The 27,923-nt window shown below is 46.9% G+C and overlaps 2 protein-coding genes across 5 annotated transcripts in view; one reads left to right on the forward strand and one right to left on the reverse strand.

Moving 5' to 3' along the window:
- Positions 1 to 2,042: 2,042 nt before the first annotated feature.
- Positions 2,043 to 9,463, forward strand: mfap2 (microfibril associated protein 2). The gene is made up of 9 exons (XM_042711573.1): positions 2,043 to 2,128; positions 3,493 to 3,534; positions 7,667 to 7,717; positions 7,806 to 7,835; positions 7,919 to 7,975; positions 8,057 to 8,095; positions 8,634 to 8,721; positions 8,853 to 8,926; positions 9,003 to 9,463. Exons 2-9 carry the CDS (start codon positions 3,498 to 3,500, stop codon positions 9,104 to 9,106), a joined length of 480 nt encoding a protein of 159 aa, XP_042567507.1. The 5' UTR covers positions 2,043 to 2,128; positions 3,493 to 3,497; the 3' UTR covers positions 9,107 to 9,463.
- Positions 9,464 to 10,557: 1,094 nt separating this feature from the next.
- The window catches only part of LOC109088464 (rootletin-like), a 40,855-nt gene continuing 23,489 nt past the window's right edge, over positions 10,558 to 27,923 (reverse strand). For 2 of the 4 annotated variants that reach the window (XM_042711576.1, XM_042711574.1), the window contains exons 2-36: positions 26,261 to 26,387; positions 26,029 to 26,144; positions 23,822 to 24,007; positions 23,683 to 23,742; positions 23,393 to 23,493; positions 23,157 to 23,322; positions 22,977 to 23,083; positions 22,660 to 22,887; positions 22,362 to 22,452; positions 22,115 to 22,201; positions 21,436 to 21,591; positions 21,152 to 21,351; positions 20,894 to 21,076; positions 20,674 to 20,818; positions 20,029 to 20,175; positions 19,582 to 19,812; positions 19,306 to 19,499; positions 19,098 to 19,225; positions 17,608 to 17,777; positions 17,346 to 17,525; positions 17,142 to 17,276; positions 16,744 to 16,887; positions 16,429 to 16,667; positions 16,018 to 16,138; positions 15,773 to 15,940; positions 15,172 to 15,607; positions 14,901 to 15,067; positions 14,362 to 14,482; positions 14,102 to 14,265; positions 13,814 to 14,029; positions 13,510 to 13,734; positions 13,079 to 13,228; positions 12,509 to 12,709; positions 12,306 to 12,437; positions 10,558 to 11,999 (exon numbers count right to left, since the gene is read on the reverse strand). In XM_042711576.1, coding sequence (XP_042567510.1) covers positions 11,769 to 11,999; positions 12,306 to 12,437; positions 12,509 to 12,709; positions 13,079 to 13,228; positions 13,510 to 13,734; positions 13,814 to 14,029; positions 14,102 to 14,265; positions 14,362 to 14,482; positions 14,901 to 15,067; positions 15,172 to 15,607; positions 15,773 to 15,940; positions 16,018 to 16,138; positions 16,429 to 16,667; positions 16,744 to 16,887; positions 17,142 to 17,276; positions 17,346 to 17,525; positions 17,608 to 17,777; positions 19,098 to 19,225; positions 19,306 to 19,499; positions 19,582 to 19,812; positions 20,029 to 20,175; positions 20,674 to 20,818; positions 20,894 to 21,076; positions 21,152 to 21,351; positions 21,436 to 21,591; positions 22,115 to 22,201; positions 22,362 to 22,452; positions 22,660 to 22,887; positions 22,977 to 23,083; positions 23,157 to 23,322; positions 23,393 to 23,493; positions 23,683 to 23,742; positions 23,822 to 24,007; positions 26,029 to 26,136 — 5,718 coding nt within the window. In that variant the 5' untranslated portion in view covers positions 26,137 to 26,144; positions 26,261 to 26,387 and the 3' untranslated portion in view covers positions 10,558 to 11,768. Of the gene's footprint in view, positions 12,000 to 12,305; positions 12,438 to 12,508; positions 12,710 to 13,078; positions 13,229 to 13,509; positions 13,735 to 13,813; positions 14,030 to 14,101; positions 14,266 to 14,361; positions 14,483 to 14,900; positions 15,068 to 15,171; positions 15,608 to 15,772; positions 15,941 to 16,017; positions 16,139 to 16,428; positions 16,668 to 16,743; positions 16,888 to 17,141; positions 17,277 to 17,345; positions 17,526 to 17,607; positions 17,778 to 19,097; positions 19,226 to 19,305; positions 19,500 to 19,581; positions 19,813 to 20,028; positions 20,176 to 20,673; positions 20,819 to 20,893; positions 21,077 to 21,151; positions 21,352 to 21,435; positions 21,592 to 22,114; positions 22,202 to 22,361; positions 22,453 to 22,659; positions 22,888 to 22,976; positions 23,084 to 23,156; positions 23,323 to 23,392; positions 23,494 to 23,682; positions 23,743 to 23,821; positions 24,008 to 26,028; positions 26,145 to 26,260; positions 26,388 to 26,497; positions 26,520 to 26,746; positions 26,933 to 27,923 lie in introns of those variants that run through there. The other 2 variants (XM_042711575.1, XM_042711577.1) reach the window with 2 other exon arrangements.

Consider the following 27,923-nt stretch of genomic DNA (forward strand, 5'->3'; position numbering starts at 1 on the left):
ACCCGCGGCGCAAAATTTGTGGTCGGGACAGCCGCGGGAATGCAGACCCTCTACCTTACAGACATCATGCAATACTGAATTAATTGAAAATGGGCCTATAAAATAAGCATAGATATTGTTTTCATCATTGTCTTTGTTAAATTTAACCTCAATAATAGTTTAATGACAGCAAAAGCTACTAGATTAACTTATATTTTCAAATATTGTTAGACAAATAAACAGTAAGTAATAAAATAGTTACAAATAATCAAATTACGAGTAATAGCACAAATAAATACAACAGAACAAACATATAAATGTAATAAATGGTGCTTTTCAAGTTTTTCATGTAGGTTTAAACAAGAGATTTTCAGGTAGAGAAGTTGTGATCTAATGTATAACTATATAGATTAAACTATTAAAAAATTATCAGTCAAGAGCAGTTACAGATGCATAAAAATGTTTTTAATGTTAAAAATATAAAAAGTTAAATACTGTGCAATTGTTCAAAAAATGAAGACACTTTAAACCTGAAATTAAACCCGCCAGTAGGTGGCAGCGAATCACTGTTAATGAGCAAATCATTGAGATTCAACCATTCATTCAAGTGGCTGATTCACTCAGGAAGTGTTGCTCAGAGATGCAAAACAATTCTGTGGACTTTGGAACCATTTTCGTTGGCGAAATACAGCGAAACAGACGATTTGGTGTCTAAAATGTAAGTCACTTGATAAGTTGTTTATTAAACTGTACGCTGAATAAAATCATCACATTTGTAATCATGCTAATATTTGGAGAAAAAAAAACGGCACTCTTTGTGTAATATTAGTTAACATAGATATTAAATTATATAAATATGAAATATTTACAGGGGCATATTTGAATTCTGAGGCATTAAGACTAAATCACGTGCACAAGTCTAACCTACTAGACTACGTCACATAGTGCGTGCGTGCACAGAATAGGTGTGTTTTTGTTTGTTTTTTTGTAAAGTGAGATGCATAGGCTACTCGATAATATCAGATCGTTAAATCAACAATTACGATATCATAGACTACATATAACGCACACCCCTACAGCACTGGCTCGATCAGGCAAGTGACCGTTCCGTCTACTGTCCCCGAGAGTCATTCACACTATCCTCGGGCAATCGGGCAGTCCTTATTGTCGAGCCCTGGAAGGGCCCCTCAAGAGATAAAGCCGATGGGTAATTGTTATTTAGGATGTGTTTACACACACACACACACAGGACAGAGATCATGCACAAACACATGAAGTGACGCTGCACTGAGTGGTTTCTGCTCTTCACTCCATAAAGAGATGTGTGTATTTGACTCATTGTATCTGCAGATCTTATGTATATTAAATAAACACATGCTTGTAGTTCTGTGTGTTTACTGATTTCATTTCTATAAAGCCATCGTGTGTTTGATGGACGGTTTCCTCAGATTTGCTGTCAAAAGTCTCCTGGTTCTTCATTCAGACGGTTTCTCATGTTAGAATAATAATAAAGTCATTTAAACTCTGAATGGAAGTTTCAAACGTGACACAAATGAAAACATGAATATTTGAGCTGCTTCTTAATCTAATCTCCAGCTTTATTAGTGTTATTTAGAAACACTTAAGAAAGAGGACAATGATTCTTACTAACAGCTGCTACATAAAACAAGTATTAATTTTATTTGCACTGTCTGCATTTTTAATTCGTTACTGTACTTAACTCGTTTTTCTGCACTTTTATTTTGGGAAACCTTTACTTCACTACATTCCAAAGCATTATATCATACGTTTTAATTCACTATATTTAACAAAAACATACCGTTTATCATTATTTCGAATTGAAGAAACTGAAGTGAAAGCGATTCGGAGTCACGTGATGAGCAACTACCCAACGAAAATAAGTGATTTAAACACGATCTAGCAGAACAGAAATCTGGGAAACGGGTTTTATGAGAGTTTTATATGGCATGTTTAGCTTTATAAGGATAAACTGGAGTTCTGTTCACGGTTTTGGATGAGCTTTCACATTCTCTGCGGGACGCGTGGGCGGGGCGTGACGCGGTGGGCGGAGTCAGAGGCGGGGCGAAGCTGAAACTTCAGACACGCTGAGATCTGAGCATCACTCGAGGAATAAAGCACTGAATTCAAGGTGAGCAGATTCATTCTTCATGTTATATATTCATATATACGTGTTTTCAGTTCAACATCTGAATGTTTTACCCGAGAAGCGCGTGTGTGCATGTCATCTGAGTCAGGGTTTAATGTAGAAATGAAGCTCGTTTGAACAGAGTTTAGAGTTGTACAGAGTTAATGAGTTCAGCGCGTCCATGTGTTCCTCTGAAGAACACTCTTTACTGGATCTTTCGAGTCTTTCAAGTTTGCTGTGCACATCATGGAGTCTGTTGGGGGCTTTTGCTCTTTTGGTGGAGGAAGGGCAGAATTACAGCCAGGGGCAGATGACACACACACACACACACACAGAGAGAGAGAGAGAGAAAGAGTGAGTCACAGCAGCAAGAGTCTTTAAAAGAGAAATGAACAAAGTCTGTTATGTTTTAATGAGACAGATGAGAGTTAATGAAGAGAGCAGAACACATGAGTGTGTGTGTGTGTGTGCGTGTTTGTGTGTGTGTGAGTGTGTTGGGGGAGGGTCTTGAGGGGGTTTAATGACTCCCAGATGTGAGCTGCAGCATATGCTTCAACACACACACACACACACTGAGGAATGTCTGCGCACACACACACACAGAACACACACATACACATAGAGACTGTATTTACACTGAGTGTGTGTGTTTCTGTTAAACAGATCAATATCTGTGTGACGATTCATGGTTTGATTTTACAAGCTGAAAAAATATGACTTTAATGGGAACGCCCCTCTCTCTCTCTCTCTCTCTCTCTCTCACACACACACACATTTTTATGCATTATGGCTCTCGCTCACACACACACACACACACACACAAACTCTCTCTCTCTAACACACACACACTCTCTCTCTCTCTCACACCACACACACACACAAACACACACTCTCTCTCACACTCACACACACACACACACACACACACTCTCTCTCTCTCTCCGTCTGAATGTCTTTCCTCCTCTATAACGACCTCGTCTCCAGGGGTCAGAAGAAATGAGAGCAAGAGAGAGACAGACAGTTAAAGAGAGAGAGAGAGAGAGAGAGAGAGAGAGAGAGACGGAGGAGAAGAAGGGAAACTAATGGTACAGAAAATGGCTGGCTTCTAGGAAAAGAGCCGAGAGACAGACAGGAATGTTTGCGGCGGCACGAGGGTCATTTCTGAGAAAAGAAAAAAAGCAGAAGAAAGAAACCAGTGCATTCTTTGAGTGCAGGAGTCTCGGGGCCACAGCAGGATAGAGAGAAATAGATAGCTAGAGATAGAGAGATAGACAGAGAGATAGATAGGTTTATTTAACAGAATGAATTAGGAATATGAGCAGAACACAAACTATAAATCAGTTTCTGTCTCTGGTTTGTTTCTACAGACAACATGAAACTCTGTTACCTGCTACTGCTGTCAGTGCCAGGTGAGACACACACACACACCAACGTACACATGCACTCACACTCGCACGAACATATTCAGACTTACACACACACTCTCACACTCATACGCACACACACACACACACATTCACACTCGTACGCATGCACTCACACTCGCACGGACACATTCAGACTTACACACACTCTCACACTCACACCCATACGCACACACATTCACACTCGTATGCATGCACTCACACACACTCGTACGCATGCACTCACACTCGCACGGACACATTCACACTCGTACGCACACGCACACACACACACACAATCACACTCGTACACATGCACTCACACTCGTACGCACACATTCACACTCATACACATGCACTCACAACTCGCACGGACACATTCAGACTCACGCACACACACATTCACACTCGTACACATGCACTCACACTCGCACTGACACGTTCAGACTGACACTCACACTTGTACGCGCACACACACACACACACTCACACACACATTCACACTCGCACGGACACATTCACACTCACACTCGTACGCACACACACACACACACTCACACTCGTACGCATGCACTCACACTCGCACGGACACATTCAGACTCACACTCGTACGCACACACACACTCTCTCACACTCACACTCGTACGCACACATTCACACTCGTACACATGCACTCACACTCGCACTGACACGTTCAGACTGACACTCACACTAACACACACATTCACACTCGTACGCATGCACTCACACGGACACATTCAGACTCTCACACTCACACTCACACTCGTACGCACACATTCACACTCGTACACATGCACTCACACTCGTACGCATGCACTCACACTCGCACGGACACATTCACACTCACACTCGTACGCGCACACACACACACACACACACACACACACACACACACACACACACACGCATGCACTCACACGGACACATTCAGACTTACACACTCTCTCACACTCACACTAGTACGCACACACACACATACACACTCACACTCATACGCACACATTCACACTCGTACGGACACATTCAGACCTACACACACACTCTCACACTCACACTCGTACACATGCACTCACACTCGTACGCACACACACACATTCACACTCGTACACGCACACACACATTCACACTCGTACACATGCACTCACACTCGCACTGACACGTTCAGACTGACACTCACACTTGTACGCGCACACACACACACACACTCACACTCGTACGCATGCACTCACACGCACACATTCACACTCGTACGCATGCACTGACACTCATACGCACACACATTCACACTCGTACGCACATTCACACTTCTATGCATGCACTCTCACTCGCACGGACACATTCAGACTCACATTCACACTCGTACGCATGCACTCGCATGGACACATTCAGACTTACACACACTCTCACACTCGTAAGCATGCACTCACACTCGCACGGACACATTCTGACTTACACACACACTCTCTCACACTCGTACGCACACACACACACACACACACACACACACACACACACACATTCACACTCGTACGCATGCACTCACACTCGCACGGACACATTCAGACTCTCACACTCACACTCGTACGCACACATTCACACTCGTACACATGCACTCACACTCGCACAGACTTACACACACTCTCACACTCACACCCATACGCACACACATTCACACTCGTATGCATGCACTCACACACACTCGTACGCATGCACTCACACTCGCACGGACACATTCTGACTTACACACACACTCGTACGCATACACACACACACACACACACTCGTACACATGCACTCACACTCGTACGCACACATTCACACTCGTACACATGCACTCACACTCGCACGGACACATTCAGACTCTCACACACACACATTCACACTCGTACACATGCACTCACACTCGCACGGACACATTCAGACTCTCAACAAAAACACAAACACTAAAAACACAAACAAACAAACAAACACTCACACTCGCACGGACACATTCAGACTCACACTCGTACGCACACACACACACACACACTCACACTCGTACGCATGCACTCACACTCGCACGGACACATTCAGACTCACACTCGTACGCACACGCACACACACACAATCACACTCATACGCACACATTCACACTCGTACACATGCACTCACACTCGCACGGACACATTCACACTCACACTCGTACGCACACAAACACACACACATTCACACTCGTACGCATGCACTCACACGGACACATTCAGACTCTCACACTCACACGCGTACGCACACACACACACAATCACACTCATACGCACACATTCACACTCGTACACATGCACTCACACTCATACGCATGCACTCACACTCGCACGGACACATTCACACTCACACTCGTACGCACACACACACACGCATGCACTTACACTCGCACACGGACACATTCAGACTTACACACTCTCACACTCACACTAGTACGCACACACACACACACACACACACACTCACACGCACACATTCACACTCGTACGGACACATTCAGACTTACACACACTCTCACACTCACACTCGTACGCATGCACTCACACTCATACGCACACACATTCACACTCGTATGCACACATTCACACTTGTATGCATGCACTCACACTCGCACGGACACATTCAGACTTACACTCACACTCACACTCGTACGCGCACACACACACACACACACTCACACTCCTACGCGCACACACACACGCACACATCACACTCATACGCACACACATTCACACTCGTATGCACACATTCACACTTGTATGCATGCACTCACACTCGCACGGACACATTCAGACTCACATTCACACTCGTGCGCACACATTCACACTCGTACGCATGCACTCGCATGGACACATTCAGACTTACACACACTCTCACACTCACACTCGTACGCATGCACTCACACTCGCACGGACACATTCTGACTTACACACACACTCTCTCACACTCACACTCGTACGCACACATTCACACTCGTACGCACACACACACACACACATTCACACTCGTACGCATGCACTCACACTCGTACAGCGCATGCACTGACACTCATACGCAACTCGTACGCACACATTCACACTCGTACGCATGCACTCACACTCGTACGCACACGCACACACACTCGTACGCACACATTCACACTCGTACGGACACATTCAGACCTACACACACACACTCACACACACTCGTACGCACACACACATTCACACTCGTACGCATGCACTGTACGCATGCACACACTCGTACGCATGCACTCACACTCGTACACACACACACACATTTACACTCGTACGCATGCACTCACACTCGCATGGACACATTTAGACTTGCACTCACACTCGTACGCATACACACACACACACACACTCGTACACATGCACTCACACGGACACATTCAGACTTACACACTCTCTCACACTCACACTCGTACGCATGCACACACACGCACACTCGTACGCATGCACACACACGCACTCGCACAGACACACACGCATGCATACTTTCTCACACACACACTCGTACGCACACACGCACACTCTCTCACACACACACGCACACACTCACACGCACGCACGCAGCACACTCACACACACACATACACAAACTCTCTCTCACACACACGCACTCACAAGCATACTCACACACACACTCGTACACATGCACGCACACTTGCACGGACACATTCACACTTACACACACATTCTCTCACACTCGTACGCACGCACACACACACTCGCATGCATACTTTCTCATTCTCACACACACACACACACACACACAGTACACTACACCTAAACACACACACTCTCACACACACACTCTCGTACACATGCACGCACAGTCTTACACACACACACACAGTACACTACACCTAAATTTACCCCTTCAAAGAAAACTACTGACAATTTTTGAATTTCATAAAACACAGTTTTGTATGTTTTTTAATCCTTTTGTTTTACAGGGACTCAGGAAGTGTCCTCATAAACCATGTTTACGTTGTAGTACCCATGTTATTATACACATTTGTGTCCTCAAACAAACACACACACACACACACACACACACACTGTGATCTCTGATCTGTGTTGTTCTGCAGGGCTGGTTCTGGCTCAGGATCAGAACTATGATGATTATTCAGAGATCTTCGGTGAGTCACTGGAGCTTCACTGGCTTCTGTCCGTCTGTTAATGAAGCTCAGATATTAATCATGGATTATGTGTGTTTGATCTCGTCAGGTAACAGCAACAGTTATGACCCCTTCTACTGTAAGTGTCGCTCGCACCTCAGCATCCTCCGTGTCTGTGTTCACTTTCTCACGATCACGAGCTGCTGTTTCTCTCATCCTCAGATCCGGCCGTTTCTCAGCAGGTTTTACAAGCTCAGACCTCAGAACCAGGACCGGCCGGTGCGACTCGTCTCTACGCTCTTATTTACGGTTCAGTTTTAAAAGTGTGAGACTAATACAAACCCGTTTTTATTCCTGCAGTGGATTTTCAGACGGAGCCGACCGAACCTGGACCGCTGGGTAAGCTTTTGACATTCCTGTTAGTTTTTTAATTTCTATTTGGCTGTAATTTATTTTCATTTGTTTTAGTTTTAATCATTTCAGTACTTCAGCTAATTTTAAGTTAGTTATCAAGTCAACATTTCTATTTAAAGTTCATCTAATATTTATATCTTATTTTACTTATGCTTTACTTCAACCGAAAACAATAACAACACTGAGGTGAAAAAATAAAACAGACTGAAGGTGACATGAAGATTATTAATATATTGCACTTTGTGTCAGTGTAGATTTCAATCTTTAAAGACTTTTTTCTCTTTCATACACCAAACCTTAATTTTATTCCTCTCTGTATTCTGAAGGTTTGTTCATATTTCATTCACACTGATTTATACAACATTTCACTCCTAAAAACGCTGAAAATGTGTTTGTTTTGCAGTATTTTCTGATTTACGATATATGACGACAAAATCAAACCAGACTTTATCCAGTGTTCTGAACATTGACTGCGTGTCTATATAATAATGCATCACCTGCATATTTAACCCTAACATTTCAGACTGTCGTGACGAACAGTATCCCTGCACTCGTCTCTATTCTGTCCATCAGCCCTGCAAACAGTGTCTCAACAGCATCTGCTTCTACAGGTCACACATTTCATCTGATCTCTATTCAGCTTTAAAGTGTTTTTATTTTAGTACTTCTTCTGTTCCATCTGGTTGCCCAGGCAACGTTTATCATGTAAAATGTGTATTTTAATATGGTGTGTTGTGTTCAGTCTGCGGCGGGTTTATGTGGTTAATAAGGAGATCTGCGTGAGGACCGTCTGCGCTCACGAGGAGCTGCTGAGAGGTGAGCGTGTGTTCGTCGTTTCACCGCGTTCCTCTGCTGAATACAGATATATAACGTCTTCTCTGTCTCTCTGCAGCGGATCTGTGTCGCGATCAGTTTTCTCGCTGCGGTGTAGTTGCGCTCAGCGGCCAGTGTGGGGCGATGGGGGGCAGCTGCGCTAAGAGCTGCGGATCCTGCTAAACACACACACACACACACACACACACACACACACTGGTACCGCCTTTCAGACGCTGACACACACTACAACTACAGCTTTAGGATAAAAACATCTACGCAAGTGTGCAAACACAATGCTAGCGCGCGAGTGTAACTCAGATGTCTGTGACGTTAGTCAAGCAGCTGCTATAAACATGTCAATAGTTCAACTAACTAAACTAATAGTTAGAACAACCAGAGCCCGTCTACGGAGAGCCTTCCCACTCCCTATTAAGTCCTATTGTACCGAATTTTGGTTGCAGTTCCACCAGAGTTCCACTGGGGGCGATCGCCACGAGTGCAAAATGAATGGGAATCTATGGGGCTAGAAGGCTAAATTGTCCCTTTCACCCGATTGCCGTTGAGAAATCTCAGATCTGATTGTAGGTTTTGCAAGTTCAACATAGGCTATAGGTCGAAAGTTGAATGAACGAGTACTTATGTCCTTTCGATTTCTTACAGGTTGAGTTGTTGTTGCCCATAACACGCTAGCATTCTGCTAATGAACGTATAACGTAATTGACATTTTAAAAGACTTTTTAAAGCAAATAAGTGACTCTAAAAAATCTAACACCCAGCAATGTGTAATTTCTTTGCATCTCCTTTCGAATACAACATTCAAATTACTAGACAAAAAATTATATCCTGAGAAAAGTGGATTTTGAGGGGAATACCGCCATTGACCTCCATTCATTCTGCACTCGTCCTGTGAGCGCCCTCATATGGAATCAGAGTGGAACTGCAGCCAGTTCAGAAGCCGGGAGTGTAGTGAGAGTGAAACTTCTCGCCATATTAGACATTCTCTGGAACAACTCAACATAGAAGACAGTTTGCGCTAATATAGCGCCCCTTGTGGTTGGCAGCCGTTTCGCAGCGCAGCGCTTGTGTTTGTGTACTTGCGTAAAGAGTGTTCAGACCTAAAGCCTTCAGATTCTTTCCTCTTTCTATATACTCCTCCAGCATCTCAGCAAGGTTCTCTCAAAGTTACGAGCAGAAGTTCCTCCAGTAACATTAAGAGAACATATCTGTGTTAGCTGTTATTATCTGAGCTCCTGTAAACTGATATTTACTGTAATAATCTATGGTTTGGATGAATATATGGTCTGTATGTCGCCACTGGTGCTATTGTATCTGTTACACGACCGTTTGTATTAGGACTGCTTGTCGATGTTGTTTACTTGTTTATCTGTCTTGGGCGGGGTTACACTGAACCCAGACTCGAACCCTCACACCTGATCACAGGTCAGAGGTCAGGACCTGTAAGCACTGATCTGTCATCCACAATCACATGAGGAACGCTACTGAACGCAGACTTCAGCATTTACTGTAATATTAGCTGGTCCAAACCATTTCTGCAATTTAATAAACTTTTTTTTTGTTTTCCTGTACGTTTAAATGCAGAGTCTATAAACATGAACGCTTACAGAATAGGCTTGAGACATTCCAAGGCATTTTAATGTGTATAAAACAAGACCGAGACTGAGCAGAGTTGATCACTATCAGTTAAAATGCCACTTTGATGATGGTTTCTTAATGACTATACACGATATACTCGATGAGATCTGTTTCCTTTGCTTCTGACTTAACTGTATGTAACCTGCACCTTAACATTACTGCTTCTGAAAATGAATTAAAACGACAATCATTGATATAGTCTGCAGTGGAGTGTGTCACCTTCCCGTCAGAGACGCCAGCAGGGTTGCCAGGTTTTCACAACGAAACCCACCCGACTGCTGCTCGAAACAGGAAAGCCCCGTTTCAGTTTTTACAGTTTTTCGTCTGCCAGCTGGTTTACATCACTGATTAATAAAACTGACCTGTCTACAATCAGGTGAGGAAAAAACATTATAGTAAGATTACTGCATTACAAAGTATTATTCATTACAGTTCACAATTGCTTCAGATATATATATAAAAATAAGTCAGTTACTGGATCTAATTCACATGAACTATATTACAGTGACATCCTCAAGTGTGTAGTGAGTCTGGAAAACTCCTCACAGTAACATGAATTATTAGAATAAACTGCTTAATTCTCATTATAACAAAGTCACATGGTAAAAAAACAAAATTGGTCCTAAACTTTCTTTAAACAAAACTTTTTTTGGTTTTGGGGTAACTGGTACTGTGAGTTATTCTGGACGGGCTTCTTAAGATCTACAGCGGTCAACATCTGAAGTGGACTGAAGAAGTGCATCGCCGTAGTCCTGAGACGAGACCGGGTCGTGATGAACGGTTTCGATGCTCTTCAGAGGTTGAGTACTGTATACTGAAGCTCGTTCCAACACAGAATAATATAAACAAGATAACTGTGACATTTCCGCGAACAATTCTGACCATTTTTCTTGCAGTTCAGGGTATCGTGAGATATAAACTCGCCATTCTGACCAGAAAAGTCAGAATTAATAAAAAGTTGCAATTACCTTTTCTATTTTTACACAAGTTATAAACTGTAGGAAAAACTCAAAATTAAAATCCGAATTGTGAGATATAAACTCAGAACTGTGGGAAAAGTCTGAATTGTGAGATTAAAAAGTCACAGTTACCTTTTTTAATCCCGTGGCAGAATCAAGCTTCGTCTGTATTCCATTAAAAACATTCACAATTTTTCTAAGAAAGGTGTTCGGAAGCGTCTGGGTGTGTTTCAGCTGCCTGCAGACGTCAGCGCCGGCGTCCTGCGGCGGATCTCCTGCTGGAGCTGCTCCTTCAGTGTGGACAGCTGCTCCTCCAGACCCCTGACGCGCTGCCGGTGCGCTCTCTCCCGCGCCGCCAGCATCCGCTCCGCCTCTCTCTGACCGGCACGCAGTCTCTCCGCCTCCCGCTGCACGGCCTGCTCGCTGCCGCTGTGACTCTGCTCCAGCTCCGCCAGCTGAGCCTGACACACACACACACACACACACACGCCGTCACCACAGCAACAGCAGAAACCATAGCATCCCCAGCACCACGGCGAGCCTAATCTAATGAAGCGTGTTAAACACAAACACGAGCTGTTCTCCAGCCCCGCTCACACCGCGGATAACTACAGGCCTTCACTCACCAGACACAACGCAATCTTCTGTCTGACGCCGCACAACTCTCCCTTACAGCGATGAGAAACATCACACACACGTTATAGGGTGACACGGTTAGCGCAGCTCGTGATTAGCGTTAGCCTGCGAGCGAGCGGATGTTGGCGTACCTGCAGCAGCACGATCTGTCTCTGTGCGTCCTGCAGCTCCTGTTCGACGGTGTTGAGCGAGCGATCCAGACGGCCCTTCTCCGCACACAGACGCATGCTGCTCTCCTCCGTCTTCAGCTTCTGGCGCTCCACCTGACGACACACACACAGACCGTGAACTCTCTGCGGTCAGACACAGTGCAGACGGACCGGCGGCGTCTCACCTTATCCAGCGTGTTTCTCAGCGCGGCCTTGTCTTTCTCCAGCCGGACGGCCTGCCTCTCTGCGTCTCTCTTCTCGGTCTCCAGTAAGGCCACGGCTCTCTGTAGGCTGCGCAGACTCTCCTCTGCAGACGCTCTGTCCGTCTGCGCAGACTGTAGACTGCGCTGGGCTTCGGTCAGACTGTCGGACTTCAGTCGCAGAGCCTGCGTGAGACCGGAAGTGAATCGGGTGCACAGGAATGTTGCGTTCACACTGCTACTGAATGTGAAGTCAGATCTCTTTAGTAATCAGGTCTCAGACCTCTTTTCATTCACACTGCTGTTTTCAACACAATCTCACGAGAAACCCCTTGAATACACCACACTGAATGTATTTTTTGCATTCCACTACACTGCATTGTAAACACACTAAACTGAAGTATTTGACCATTCTGCTCAAGTTTCACATTTTTTTAAAGTATAAAATTCAAGTTAAAATGTGTCCAACTTTTAATAAATAGTTATTTTTCCACTCTGCAGCTCGCATTTTTAAACTCTTCTGCGTGAACCGGCTTTAGGTCTGTTTGAGCTCACCTCCTGTGTGTTGTGTAGCTCCGCCTCCAGCTCAGACCTGCGCAGCTGACTCTGGGTCAGTTCTGACTGCAGTGTCTGCACACGCTCCGTGAGCACGCCGATGTTACGCTTCCCGTCTGACATGGACGCTCGGAGTCCATCCACACGCTCCTGAACCACACAGCAGACGTTCTCTGAATATTTAGAGCTATTCCATGATCTGTCTGAATACTCGATCCTGATTGGCCGGCAGGTGTGCATTAAAACCGTTTAATGCACAGGTAGTCGGTTTAATCACAGTTCTATATTAATGGGCAGCTTTAATTAATGCACACACACACTACTAACACAGGACTGTCATCTCTCTGTCTCTCGACTGCTGAGCCGCTGATTATCTCTTACACATATGTAAACAGTTATTATGGTCAGAGCACGTGGGTCTCTGTCCTCACCTGCAGCTGTCTGCGCTCGGTCTCGGCCTGTCCCAGTGTTTTCTGCAGTGCTGCGAGACGCCCCTGGGTGGCGCTGTGGGCGGCGGTGGCTTCCTGCAGGCTCTGGGAGAGAGCCAGCACTCTCTCTTTGTGAACGCTCTCTCCATCCTGAGCTTTAGACAGCAGCGCCGTCAGTCGCTCCACCTCACGCTGCAGGGACGCGAGGCGGGCTTCACCCTCTGCCACCTGGAACACACACAAGGGTGTTAGCGATCAGCGCCGATCGCACTGCGGCTGAGGACTCAGCGTAGCTTGTGCTCAGGACCTGTTTGATGGCGCTGTCGTGCCGGTCGTGAGCCGTCTGGATCTCCGTCTCTCTCTCAGCCAGACTCAGTCTCAGTCGGTGCAGCTCTCCCTCCAGACTCCGCCTCCCCAGCTCCACCCGTGTGCCCCGCCCCTCGGCCGCCTCCAGAGCCTCACGCAGCCGCCGACGCTCCGCCTCCAGACGCGCCTCGCCGGCACGCATCTTACTGCATTGCTCCTGCAGGGGGCGATGACTGTGTTAAAGCTAGTCTGTGCTAGAGGACGGCAGTTCAGATGAAAGAAGACGCACCTCCACACGCTTGCGCTCCGTCTCGGTGTTCAGCGAAAGTCTCTCCAGCTCTTTGATTCGCTCGTTTAGCGCTCGTCGGTCTCGGTCTGCTCTCCGCAGGGACTCTTCCTGCTGCTGCAGCAGAGCTTGAGTCGCAGACAGCTTCTCATCCACCGCACGCTTATCTACACGAACACACAATCATCACGCGCCGCACCTGACAGAATACACTCTCGATCCGATAACTAATTATAAAGCCAAATAAACACAGTGTAAGTTACCCTCTTGGCACTCCTGTAGTGTGCTGTGCAGCTGAATGAGGCGCTGGTGGGCGGAGTCTCTCTCCCCCCCCACTTCCTCTAGTTCCCTCTGCAGTGACCCCAGCTGACCCCGCGCCTCGTCCTACACACATTTACATCACATGATCACTTTATCAGACAGCAGGTTCTCACTCGGTCCACACTGTCACAGCTAATCTGAAGATATCTGCTGTCTAACGTTCAGGGTTTTGGACCAATGAGGTTTCACAGTGGGCGGAGCTCCCACAATGAAACTACAGAGAAAAGACAAAAGCTGTCCACAACAAGAATGATAACTATAACCATAAAGATGTTATAATCACTTTAACTCTAAGAGAGTTTTTATTGTTGTTCTAACTTAGAAGACAATTGCGAAGCCAATCAGAATCCAATTGTGCAATAACATACCCGTCCTCTCTTATCCATAGACGACAAAACTTAGAATAAACAGAACATTCCTGTCCGCTGGTGTGGATGCTGTAGGTATAGTTATCATGATGTGATATTGTGCAGTGTGTTACTCGTTCTCTCTGAGCCTCGCGCAGCTCCTGCAGGAAGTCTCTGAGGCCACTGCGCAGGGTTTCCGGGTCCAGCTCCTTCAGGGCGACCGGCAGCGGGGCGTCTGTCCTCTCTGGAGACACCGGCCGCAGCACCACGGTGTTATCAGGAGTCACGTTACCTGCCGCGTCTGACAGACAGCAGATTATGAAATATAAACTTCCTCTCCAGACTGAAAGCAGCTCTTTATTCCACAGATGTCCCTTCAAACTTCTTTTAAAAACTGAATCTGACCTTTGGGTGGCGATAGCGAGCAGTGCAGCGGAGACACGCTCCGGTGGCGAGACATCATCCCTGAGGTGAGCGAGGAAGGGGAGGAGCCTGCGGGGCTCCGCCCCCTGCTGCTGCTCCGCCCACTGGCCCCGATGCCCAGCGTCCGTGTGAGCGCCGACTGCAGACTGCACAGCCTGAACTCCAGATCCCTGCGGGCCGCCTCCGCTCGCGACAGCTCCGCCTCCGTCGCAGCCAGACGGCCCTGTGCCTCGCTCAGCTCCAGCTGCGTCTGCGCAGACGCGTCGCAGGCCGACTGAGCGCGCAGCGAGAGGTTACGTGCCTCATCCTGAAGCTTCTTCTCACAGCCGCGAGCCTCCTGCAGCTGCGACGCCAACTCTCGCTCGCGACCGCGCCAGCACGACTCGCTCTCGCTCAGACGCCGCTGTAGAGAAGACAGCTAGAGAGAGACGCGGCCGACGTTAACATTTTCAGATTCTTTAAGAACACAAATTTACAGATGCAGCTGAAACTAGACTGGAATTTCATTATTAGATGACATCCATGTAAGTGGGGACTTTTAGATAAATCGACCCACATTTAATATGATTTACGGAGATCTCACCTCTTTCTGAAGAGAGTTTCTGCTAGTTTCTGAGTCGGTGAGTCTCTGTTTGAGCGAGATCAGTTCTCTGGCTCGCTCCTCGTCTTTGTGCTCCTCCAGCGACAGACGCGTCTGCAGTTCGGCCAGCTGCTTGCCCTTCTGCTCGCGCTCCACGTCCAGGAGCTTCACCTGACGGCACACAGAGTCACACCTCAGACACCAGCTCTCGCTCTCAGAGCTCCGCGGTCACAGCGCTCCGGTCTGACCTGTCTGCGCAGCTCCTGCAGCTCCCTGCGCGCCTCCAGTCTGGACCGCTCCACCTCACGCAGACAGCTGCGCAGATCAGAACCCACTCCCTCCTCCTTCTCCTCACACACGCGCTTCACGCTGAACACAGACAGACAGCACAGTGAAGAAAATCACCTGCACGACAGTCTGCATACTCCACATAATAAAAATACGACTTCACTTTCATGAATACATAACACACATTACTAATTATAAATCAAAAAATACATACCACACTTATCAGGTTTACTGTATATCTCTGATTACTTAGAGTTGTGAATTTATATCTCACAGTTCTAAGTTTAAATCAAGCAATTCTGACTCTTCTTATACTTTTATCCCGTGCTGGAAACAATCTTCCACAGATTGCACGTGAAAGCGTGCGTCACCTGATTCTCTCGCTCTCTGACGCTCTCAGCGCTTCCCTCAGCTGCACGTTTGATTGGCTCAGAGCGTCCCTCTCCTTGGTGACATCACTGAGGGAGTGACGTAGCTCCGCCCCCTCTCGCCTGTGCCCCTCCCCCGCGTCCCGTATCTGGCACAAGCGCTTCTCCACCTCCAGCAGCTCTCGTCTGGCGCTGTCGCGGCTCTCCTCACTGCACGACAGCAGCACGCGACACTCCTCCAGCTACAGGAGGAACAACTATTACACTTCTTACTGTTGTGTTCTGCTCTTCAGGCATGATAAAGTTTCCTTCACAAACCTCTCTGAGCGCCGTATCTGCTTGTGTCTGCAGCTCGGCGCAGTTCTCCTGCAGCCTGCGCAGCTCACGCCTGTGTGCACCGTCTGCGTCCTGCAGCTGACCGCGCAGCTCCTGCAGTTCTGTGTTTAGAGCAGCAACAGCATTCTACAGAGAGATTAAAACCTGTGTTTACAACACACTCATGATTATTAGACTATTAGAGAGTCACTGACACAATATCTGTTTCCCCCCACAAACTTTCCAAGGAAGTGCTGTTTTGTTCTCTTAAACACAAAGGATGAAAATGGTGCTTTATCTGCAATTTTCATGAGATATTAAAATTTTTTGTGCAAGTGAATTTCGCAGCTCTGGATGGAAACATCTGTTGTTGAAAGCATGCAGTAGTGTAGTGTTCTGACCCGCTCCTGGTCTCTGAGCAGCGCCGTCTCTCGGTTCAGTCTCTCCAGCTCCAGCGCTGCAGTGCTCAGCTCCGCCTGTAGGGTGCTCACCTTCTCCGACAGAACCGCCTTCTCCGCCTCCTTCACGGACAGCGCCTGCAGACGCCATCGGACGGTTACGACACACACCACACAGATGCCGTGAGCTTCCAGTGCGAGTCTCACCTGCTGTTTGTCCGTCTCGGCCTGTAGCAGACTCTGGTCCCTGTCCCGCTGCAGGGACCGCAGCTCCTCCTGAAGCTCATCCCGCTCTCTCTCCTGCCGGATCATCTGCTCCTCCAGGTGTTCACGGACGCTCCGCAGCGCCGCCTCCTGCTCGGCCTCCAGACTGCAGCGCAGCGCCTCCTACAGGATTCACATGATATCACGAGATGAGTACGCCTGAAACACGTGTCACATGTAGAGAATACAGGAGCGCTCGTATGACCTTCTGATTGGTCAGTCTCTCCAGCTCCTCCTGGTGGTCGGTCAGCGCTGTACGCAGAGCTCGCTGCGCCTCCTGTTGAGCGGCTGTGAGTGCGTCTCTTAGCACGTCTTTCTCTTTCTCGCTGTGAGACAGAACCGTCTCTCTTTCAGTGCGCAATCGCTTCAGCTCCGCTAAACACACAAACTAAACGTCAAAATAGGGCTCATTTAAAATAAAACCAGTCTCTCTCATTCATGTACCTGTCTCTCACTCTCTCATTCATGTACCTGTCTCACTCTCTCATGCACCTGTCTCACTCTCATGTACACGTCTCACTCTCATTCATTTATCTGTCTCACTTTCATGTGCGTATCTCATTCTCTCACTCATGCACCCGTCTCACTCTCCTCATGTACTTCTCATGCACCTGTCTCACTCTCTCATGTACCTGTCTCACTCTCATGTATGGCTCACTCTCTCATGCATGTCTCACTCTCTCATGTACTTGTCTCACTCTCTCATGTACTTGTCTCACTCTCTCATGTATGTCTCTCTCTCATGCACCTGTCTCACTGTCTCAATGTATGGCTCACTCTCTCATGTATGTCTCACTCTCTCATGTATGTCTCACTCTCTCATGCACCTGTCTCTCTCTCATGTACGTGTCTCACTCTCTCATGTATGTCTCACTCTCTCATGCACCTGTCTCACTCTCTCATGTACTTGTCTCACTCTCTCATGTATGTCTCACTCTCTCATGTATGTCTCACTCTCTCATGCACCTGTCTCACTCTCTCATGCACTCACACTCACTCCCTTCCACTCTCAACCTCTCATAAACTACCCTCACCACCATCAATTACTCACCACCCCATCAATCACCCACCCCACTCCATCATGCACCTGTCTCACTCTCTCATGCACCTGTCTCACTCTCTCATGTATGTCTCACTCTCTCATGCACCTGTCTCACTCTCTCATGTACTTGTCTCACTCTCTCATGTATGTCTCTCTGCACCACTGTCTCACTCTCATGTCATGGTCTCACTCTCTCATGCACCTGTCTCACTCTCTCATGCACCTGTCTCACTCTCTCATGCACCTGTCTCACTCTCTCATGCACCTGTCTCACTCTCTCATGCACCTGTCTCTCTCTCTCTCATGTACGTGTCTCACTCTCTCATGTACGTGTCTCACTCTCTCATGTATGTCTCACTCTCTCTCTCTCATGCACCTGTCTCACTCTCTCATTCACTCTCTCATGTACGTGTCTCACTCTCTCATTCATGCACCTGTCTCTCTCTCTCATGTACGTGTCTCACTCTCTCATTCATGCACCTGTCTCTCTCTCTCTTGTACGCATGTATGTCTCTCTCTCTCTCTCTCATGCACATGTCTCTCTCTCACTCATGTCTCTCTCTCTCATGTCATGCTCCCTGTCACTCTCTCATGCACCTCATGCACCCTCCCATTCATGCACCTCTCATGTACGCTCCCCACCCCCCCATTACCTGTCATGCTGTCAGTGCGCAGTCTCAGGTTCTGGTTCTCTGACTCCAGCTGATCGCGCCGAGACTCGAGGTGATTTATCTGCTGCTGCAGCTCGAACAGACTCGTCTCCAGACTCTCCCGCTCCGTCCTGCACACACTCACAGTTACTGAAACACACATGCATTTATTAAAACATTAATATCATGACTGAAACGTGTGCGGTCTCACCTGAAGGCGGCGATCTCCTCCGTCAGGGCGGCGTTCTCTCTCTCTGACGCTGTCAGCTGAACCAGAAGCCCCGCCCTCTCTCGTACAAGCTCCGCCCTCCCACGCACCGCCTCCTCGAGAGTTGCGCTCTGCCTGTCTTCTTCACCACGGACAGAACCGAGCTCCGCCTCCAAACCACCCACCTCACCAATCAGCTGTTTGAGTGACAGCAGCACATCAGAAACGGTTTATGAGGCATCGAGGGACATATATAGAGAGAGAGAGAGAGATGGTCACCTGTGTGATTCTGTCCTGGAGTTTGGCTCGGTCTGCCTGCAGCGACTGAAGCTCCGCCTCCAGCCCCGCCCTGGCCAGCTCAGACTCCTGCAGTGATTGGTGGAGAGCGAGACGGAGCGAGTCCAGCTCCAGTCGGTCCTGCTCGGAGCGGACCAGCTCGTCTCTGATGGTCAGCTTCTCTTGCTCTGCTTCTCTTCTCTGAGACAGCAATGCATTCTTTTCCTCCTCCAGCTGTCAATCATTCAATCGATCAATATCATTGGTTCATTTGTCACTGAAACACCTTTACTCTCTATAAAAACTACTAATATTAACCAGTAATATGATCCAAACAGACCCTGACGTGTAAAATCAAACCCTGACAAAACCATTTCATGTTTAATATGCTGTGAGACTTCATATTCTGGAAGTTAGATGTACACGTGCGTAGCGGTGTGAGTCTGGTACCTGTATGATGAGGCTGTTGAGGTCAGATTTGTCCTGCGCCAGACTCTCGTTAATGCTGCTCATCTTAGCGAGAGAATCTCTGAGTGAGGACTCCTCTGAGTGAAGCTTGGTGAGCACTAGAGAGAGTTCAGTGTGACTGCTCCCGCTCTGCACACACACACACACACACACACGTGTCAATCACCACTTATGAAGTATGCATACTAGACAGTATCTGGGGAATATTGAATTTGAGGTCATTTTTCTGACTAAAACTGAGCTGTGCTGTGCTTGTTTGCAGGGTGCACAATTCGGCCAAAAATACGATTACATCATGATATAAATAATCATAATAGTAATTATTATTATTTTGTTTTTATATTACCAAATAAGAAATAATCATAATTTATAACTAAATATATAACATTACTTTTAATAAAAAAAAAAAAATATATGTGCTTGTTTGTAGCTAAATGTTATACATCACTATAAATACAAATTAATAATTATAATTACTTTTATAATGCTTATTATAATCACTAAATAAGAATATTACACTAAATAAGTAATAATAAAATATAGCATTTATATAGTGCTTTTCTCAACTTTCAGTATTATGTTGGTCAGTTGTGATCAGTCTGTGGAGGATGCTTCTGTGTGTCTGACCCTGTTGAGCGCGTCGCTCAGCTGTCTGTTCTCCGTCTCCATCAGCTGTCTGTCGGTCGCCCCCTGCTGGAGAGACTCCCTCAGCGCCGTCAGTTCAGCGCGCAGTGAAGACGCTCGACGCTCAGACTCCTCCCACAGCTGCTGACTGACACACACTCACACACGTCAGTGACACGTCACACACTCGCTTCGCTCAGACACAAACACACGTCAGACTCACGTTCTGTCCGTCTCTGCTCGGGCTCGGTCTCTCTCCAGCGCGGCGGTGTCTCTCTCCTCTCGCTCGTGTTCGCAGTCTCTCTGCGCAGACGTGACGGCCAGCTGCAGCCTGTCACACTCCAGCTGCAGCAGCTGCACCTGCGTCTGCGCCGCCTGCGCAGTCTTATCCACCGCATCCTTCTCGCTGACACAGAGACACACAGGTCTGGTCACTGGTCACATGACTCGAGTGATTGACAGGACGTGTGACGCGTCTCACCTGCTCAGTGCGTCTCTCTCCTGTCTCAGTCGGTCTCTCTCTCTCACAGCGGTCTCTCTCTCTCTCTGAGCTTCGTCTCTCTCGCCCTGCAGCGTCTGCGCACGGAGCTCCGCCTCCCGCCGGCCTGACTCCGCCTCCCCCTGCTGCCTGCGCAGCTGCTGCACTGAAGACTGCGCAGACTGCAGACGCTCACGCAGCTCCTGCGCACAAACACACCGTGATAGACAGCGGATCACAGAGCGTATACTGTGTGTGTGTGTGTGTGTGTGTGTGTGTGTGTGTACCTGCAGCTGGACCTGTCTGCTGGTCAGAGCGGAGCGCAGTGCAGACAGACAGCTGTCAGGGATGATGGCTGATGATGAGGATGATGAAGAGCGCAGCAGCGGCAGCAGAGACTCTTCAGTGTTTCCGTCCACACCGCCACTGTCTGAGAACACCAGCTACACACACACACACACACACACATTAATACATACATCAGTGAAGCATTGACTGGTGTGTGAGAGTGTGATTGTGTGTGTGTGTGTGTGTGTGTGTGTGAGAGAGTGTGATTGTGTGTGTGTGTATGTGTGTGTGAGAGAGAGTATGATTGTGTGTGTGTGTGTGAGAGAGAGTATGATTGTGTGTGTGTGTGTGTGTGTGTGTGTGTGTGGTGAGAGAGTGTGATTGTGCGTGTGTGTGCGTGTGTGTTTGTGTGTGTGTGTGTGTGTGTGTGTGTGAGAGAGTGTGATTGTGTGTGTGTGTGTGTGTGTGTATGTGTGTGTGAGAGAGAGTATGATTGTGTGTGTGTGTGTGTGTGTGTGTGTGAGACAGTGTGTGTGTGTGTGTGTGTGTGTGTGAAAGAGAGTATGTGTGTGTGTTTGTGTGTGTGTGTGTGTGTGAGTGTGTGAGACAGAGTGTGTGTGTGTGTGTGTGTGTGAATGAGAGTATGATTGTGTGTGTTTGTGTGTGTGTGTGCTGTACCTGTGTGATGTCTCGGAGTGTGTTCTGCAGTGCTGCAGTGTGTTTCTTCAGTGAATGAACTTCAGTCTCCTCAAGACTCTTCTGATCCTGACAACACACACATCTGATGACTCTTCTGTATTCTTGCATTACTGACACACGTGCTAGACTCTGTGAAGCTGCTTCCACACAATCAGTATTGTGATTGGTCACTTTACCTGTCTAAGTGAGCGGTTCTTCACCAGCAGACGAGTGTGTGTGTGTGTACCTGTAGTTTCCTGTTGAGTGTTGTGACTTCCTGTTCTCTGTCCTCCACACGAGCTTTGAGACGCTCCAGCTCTCTCACGGCATCCACAAGCCTGACACACACACACACACACACACACACACACACACACCTTTAACCAGCACATACATCACTCCAGACACTAACTGATGATGGTTGAGTAGTCCAATACTGAGTTTATAAACATTTTTCAAAAGTTCATTAATAAAGTTCTCAGCCACACACATATACAGGAGTACTAGTTAAGTTAGTAAGCGTGTAGTTGAGTGCAGTAACGGACCGTGTGTTGAGCTCGGCTCTCTCCGAGTCGCTCCTGGCCTGCAGCGTGATCATCTCCGTCACCGTCTCTCTGAGCTGCTGCTCCAGCTGCAGGCGCTGCTCCGTCTCTCTCTCCAGCAGCAGCACAGACCCGCCCTCACGACTGCGCAGATCTGTGCAGACGCTCACACACTGCAGCTGCACGCTCTGAGCCACGCTCGCCAGCTCGTTACGCACCTCGCACAGATCCCTGACAGACAGACAGACAGACGGAGACCGCGTCAGTGTGTACCGTGCCTCAGCTGTAGAGTGTGCAGGGGTGCAGTGACGCGGTCTGACCTCTCGGTGGCGCTCTTCAGCTCACACACGTGTCTGCGGAAGCCCACCACCTGCCTCCAGAGCGCCAGCAGACGGCTGTGCTCGCTGCTGAAGTAACTGTGGAAAGACTGAACAAACACACGCGTCAAACTGAGCCAGGTTTTTCATCTGGGTTTCAGTGATGCGGACGGCCACACCCACCTCCTCCTCTCTCCTCCAATCAGACTCCCTCTGCTCCAGCTCCTCCCTGGCTTTGGTCCAATCAGCAGTGAGTCTGCGGATGTCCAGGCTGAGCGCCTCGTTGGCCAGTCCGGCCTGTTCCAGCTGCTCCCGCAGCATGGCGTTGACGGCGGACAGGCCGCTGCTCCTGCACACACAAACACGCTTAGCACACGCTGCAGGTTCACAGGGCGGTGTTAGTTCAGTGAGTGGTGCACCTCTGCTGTTCCTCCTCCAGCCTGATGAGGGCGCTCTCCAGCTCACTGCTCGGCTCATCCTCGTCCCGCCGGTGACCGTTACTGCTGCCGGCACACTGACCCTACAGCAGCACACAGCGATACTACTTCTAGATTACTCTGAACCCAACTAGTTTATTTAAATGGGATGATCTTGTACCATTGATGTAAAAATACAGTTTCTTCCAGATCAGTTACTACCAGCACACAGAGTGAGAAGCTAGATCTACAGTGAGACAGGAAGTGTGGTGAGTATCTGCTGTGGTTCTCACAGTGGATTTCTCCAGCAGCGTCTGCTCGAGATCCGCACACTTCTTCTTGTACTGGAGGACCTGCACTCACACAAACACAAGTGAGTTCTGTGCGAGAGAACACAGGTGCAGTAAGTGCTGTAGATCCAGTGTGCTGTACCTTGGCCTGTAGTTTCTGCACGAGCTGCGCTTGTCTCTGCTGCCCCTCCTGATACGCCGTGAGTTTGCGTTTATACGCCGCCTGCTCCTCGTCCAGACGTCTGCGTAGATCTACGTTCTGCTGCGCCAGACTGCGAGACTCTTCGCATCCCTCCTCGCCCGTCTCCAAGCGCAGCGCCTGCTCCAGCTACAAACACCACACCGTTACATCGGAGCACTACTGAAAGAAGCTCTTTCACCTACTGTTTCACTATCAGTTCAGACAAACTACTTTTACACCTAAACAACAACCAAAACACCTAAGTAAAGAAGCCACAACTAATAACCAACTACCTAAAAGATTCTAGCAACACAATTCCTTAGCAACAACCAAAAAACATCAACAACCATTCAAAAAAAACCTAAAAGAAAATACCAAAACAACCACTCAAAAAAAACCAAAAAACACCAACAACCACTCAAAAAAAACCTAAAATAACAACAACCAAAAGACCTTAGCAACCACTCAAAAGAACCTGGCAACCACCCATAACTTCTTACTAACAACCTAAAAGCCGCTAGCAACCACCCATAACTCCTTAACAACACCCAGAAGACCTTAGCAACCACCTATAACTCCTTACCAACAACATAAAAGCCCCTAGCAACCACCCATAACTCCTTAGCAACTACCTAAAAGATGCTAGCAACCCAATTCCTAACCAAAAAAAAAAACACCATAAAAAACATTCAAAAACTCATTAACAACCAATGAACACATTAATATGTTTTGTGGACATTCACGACTAATGAACACATTAATGTTTCTTTGAATTATCACTTTATTTAACCATGAGTTACTGTGTCTTTGGAAGGTTTTGTTTTTATAACACATTAAAATGCTAAAATTCACGTTTTCTTTCTTTTCTTATTTGTATGTAATGCATGGATTCCCAAACTTTTGTCAGCTGAACCTCTTTTATCTGACATATTTACTTGAAGTACACCTGAGATTTTACAATACACATTTTAATAATTAAGTATTTGATTAATGATCACATGACATGCTGGTAACCAGGGTTGGGAGGGTTACTATTATGTGCTCCGTTACAGTTACAAGTTACTTCATCAAAAACCGTAATCCAAGTACCACAATACGAAAAGTAATGTAATCTGATTACTTTTGGATTCCTTTTAGTCACATATGTAAGTAAAAAAAGCAATAATCTAAGTACTTTCATTTAACTATACTTTAAAATTAAAACTAATTTTTAACTATAGTAAAAACTATTTGAAACTATTAAAAATAGTGTCTTGTTTCACCATCTAGATTTATGGGCTGTAATCTAGATGGTGAAACAAGACACTATTTTTAATAGTTTCAAATAGTTTTTACTATAGTTAAAATTAATACAAACACAAAAACACACATATATAAAAATACATATATAATTGCTGGTCATCTATATATATATATATATATATATATATATATATTATATATATATATATATATATATCACACACTTCCATTCAAAAAGTGAAATATACACACAGGTGCTGGTCATATAATTAGAATATCATCAAAAAGTTGATTTATTTTACTAATTCCATTCAAAAAGTGAAACTTGTATATTATATTCATTCATAACACACAGACTGATATATTTCAAATGTTTATTTCTTTTCATTTTGATGATTATAACTGACAACTAAGAAAAACCCCAAATTGAACTTTTATTTTAATAAAATCGCATCCTTGTGATTTTGGTGTTATCACTCGTGAAGCCCCACTAACACCCTAGCAACCATAAAGCAGCTCCCAGGCGACCTGCATCACAGGTAAACACAGCTCAGGTTTACATTTCCTGTTCAGACTGATGTGACAGACTCAGAGTAAATCACAGTCGTCCAGACCCTCATTGTTTACAGTCGTCATGGCAACATGCCACTCCACTACATTCCACTCGCCGTTACCACGGAGACGGGTCAACCTCGCCGAGACACAGACAAAAGGCTCAGAGTATGTGTGTGTGTGTGTGTGTGTGTGAGGAACCTGTGATGGACCGGACGGATCTGTTTTGATCGAGAACCTCTTTCGGGTTCTTAAGCTACAGTGCGGTTCTCTCTGAAGAACCAGATTATTAGATGTTCTTTGATAAACTTAAACAGGTTCCCTAAAAATGACCCTTTATTGTCAGTGTGTGTGTGTGTGTGTGTGTTTCTCACTCTCTCGCTGATGGCGCTGTATTTGATGGCCAGCTCATCTCGTTCTGCTCGGCTATGAGCCAGAAGATCAACCACACTCCCCACCTCTACCGGCAGCCCCGACGACATGCCCCCAGCTGACACACACACACACACACACACACACACACACACACACACACACACACAGATATCAGACACACACAGATATCAGAGAGACAGTGATGCTGTGTGGAGGTCTGGGGAGTCTCACCGCTGTCGCTCAGGTTCCTGGAGACGATCTCTCGCACACGGGCCGGTAAACTAGCAGCAGGTTCATCTGGAGAAGATCCTCGAACCGTCAGCCGCTTCTCCTCGGACAGCACACTCTCCTCCAGCCTCTGACACACACACACACACACACACACACACACACACACACAGTCAGTGTCTGCAGCAGATGGTCTCAGTGGTGATCTGTTGTATATTTAAATCAGATCGGAACACACACCTGCGGAGTCACTAATGCGACAACATTAAACCAACTCAAGCACACACTGTAAAATATTGTTTTTAAGCTGTAAACAAAAAGATTTTTCGATTTCGTTTTACACAGAAAATACTATTTCAGTCTTTCTACTACAAAAAAAATGTAATGTTCAATTCCATGTATTTTTTCTTAAATTATTAGCCATTCCTAAGCATTGTTTTTACACCTGTTTTAGAGGGTTGTTCTAATAACGAAGTAAAGGAGCCGCACCTGAATCACCGCCTCGAGTTTGGACTCGCTCGCGCTCATGACGAATTTACAATCAGAGGAAGAATCCGTTAAAATTTAAAATCACAGAAATCGCGCCGTTCGGCCGATCGAATCACGTGGACTCCCGCGCGTTTCAGGACTCCGCTTCATAAACGAATCCTAATAATAATCCAGTTATCACGAGCCGTCCCGGAGATAAATAGACTGAGAGGGGGGGAGAGAGAGGGAGAGAGGAGAGGAGAGGTGCGAGAGAGAGAAGGAGAGAGGGAGAATGAGAGAGAGAGGAGGAGAGTGTGGTTGTGAGTGAGACGACTCAGAGGAGAGAGAGAGAGAGAGATAAATGGGAGAGAGAGAGAGGGGGGAGAGGAGAGAGGAGAGAGAGAGGAGGAGAGTGGGGGGGGGGGGAGGAGAGGGAGAGGGGAGAAAGAGTGAGAGAGAGAGAGAGAGAGCGGTGGTGAGACTGAGAGAGAGTAGAGAGGAGATAAATAGACTGAGAGAGCCGTTGAGGAGAGGAGAGAGACTGAGAGAGGGGGCGAGAGACGAGAGAGAGAGGGGGGGGGGAGATAGATAGACTGAGAGAGAGAGAGAGAAGATAAATTAACACTGGAAGGGAGAGAGAGATAGAGAGAGAGAGAGGAGGGGGTGGGGATAGATAGACGAGATAGAAGAGAGAGAGAGAGAGAGAGATAGTATAGATGAGTAGTAAATACACTGATATGGGTAAGGAGAGAGATAGAGTTGAGGAAGAGTAGTGGTGTGGGCTGATGAGAGAAGGAGAAGAGATGTAGAAGAGGTTGCGGGGAGAGAAGAGGGACGTGGGTTAGAGGACTGATGAGAGGAGAGAGGTAGAGGAGCAGAGGAGAGAGTTAAAAGGATAATGGGGGTAGATATAAAAGAAGACTGAAAGGAGGAGAGAGAGAGATACACGATACTGTAGGAGTAGAGGTGGGTTGGAGTAGAGAGACTGAGAGATATAGTGTTGGGAGAGAGAGTGACAGTTAGACTTTATAGATAGACTTGAATGAAGAGAGAGTACGCATGAGGCTTTAATGCGATGACTGAGATTACATGGGGCTTCGAGCGCAGGCGGCGCACAATCAAAAGGAGAAAACTGAAACAGCGATCAACTCAACTCATAAAAAACCTGCAATAAACTACCTAAGAGCAAACAAGATCT

The sequence above is a fragment of the Cyprinus carpio genome, chromosome A22 (genome assembly GCF_018340385.1).
Source record: "Cyprinus carpio isolate SPL01 chromosome A22, ASM1834038v1, whole genome shotgun sequence".
Taxonomy (NCBI): domain Eukaryota; kingdom Metazoa; phylum Chordata; class Actinopteri; order Cypriniformes; family Cyprinidae; genus Cyprinus; species Cyprinus carpio.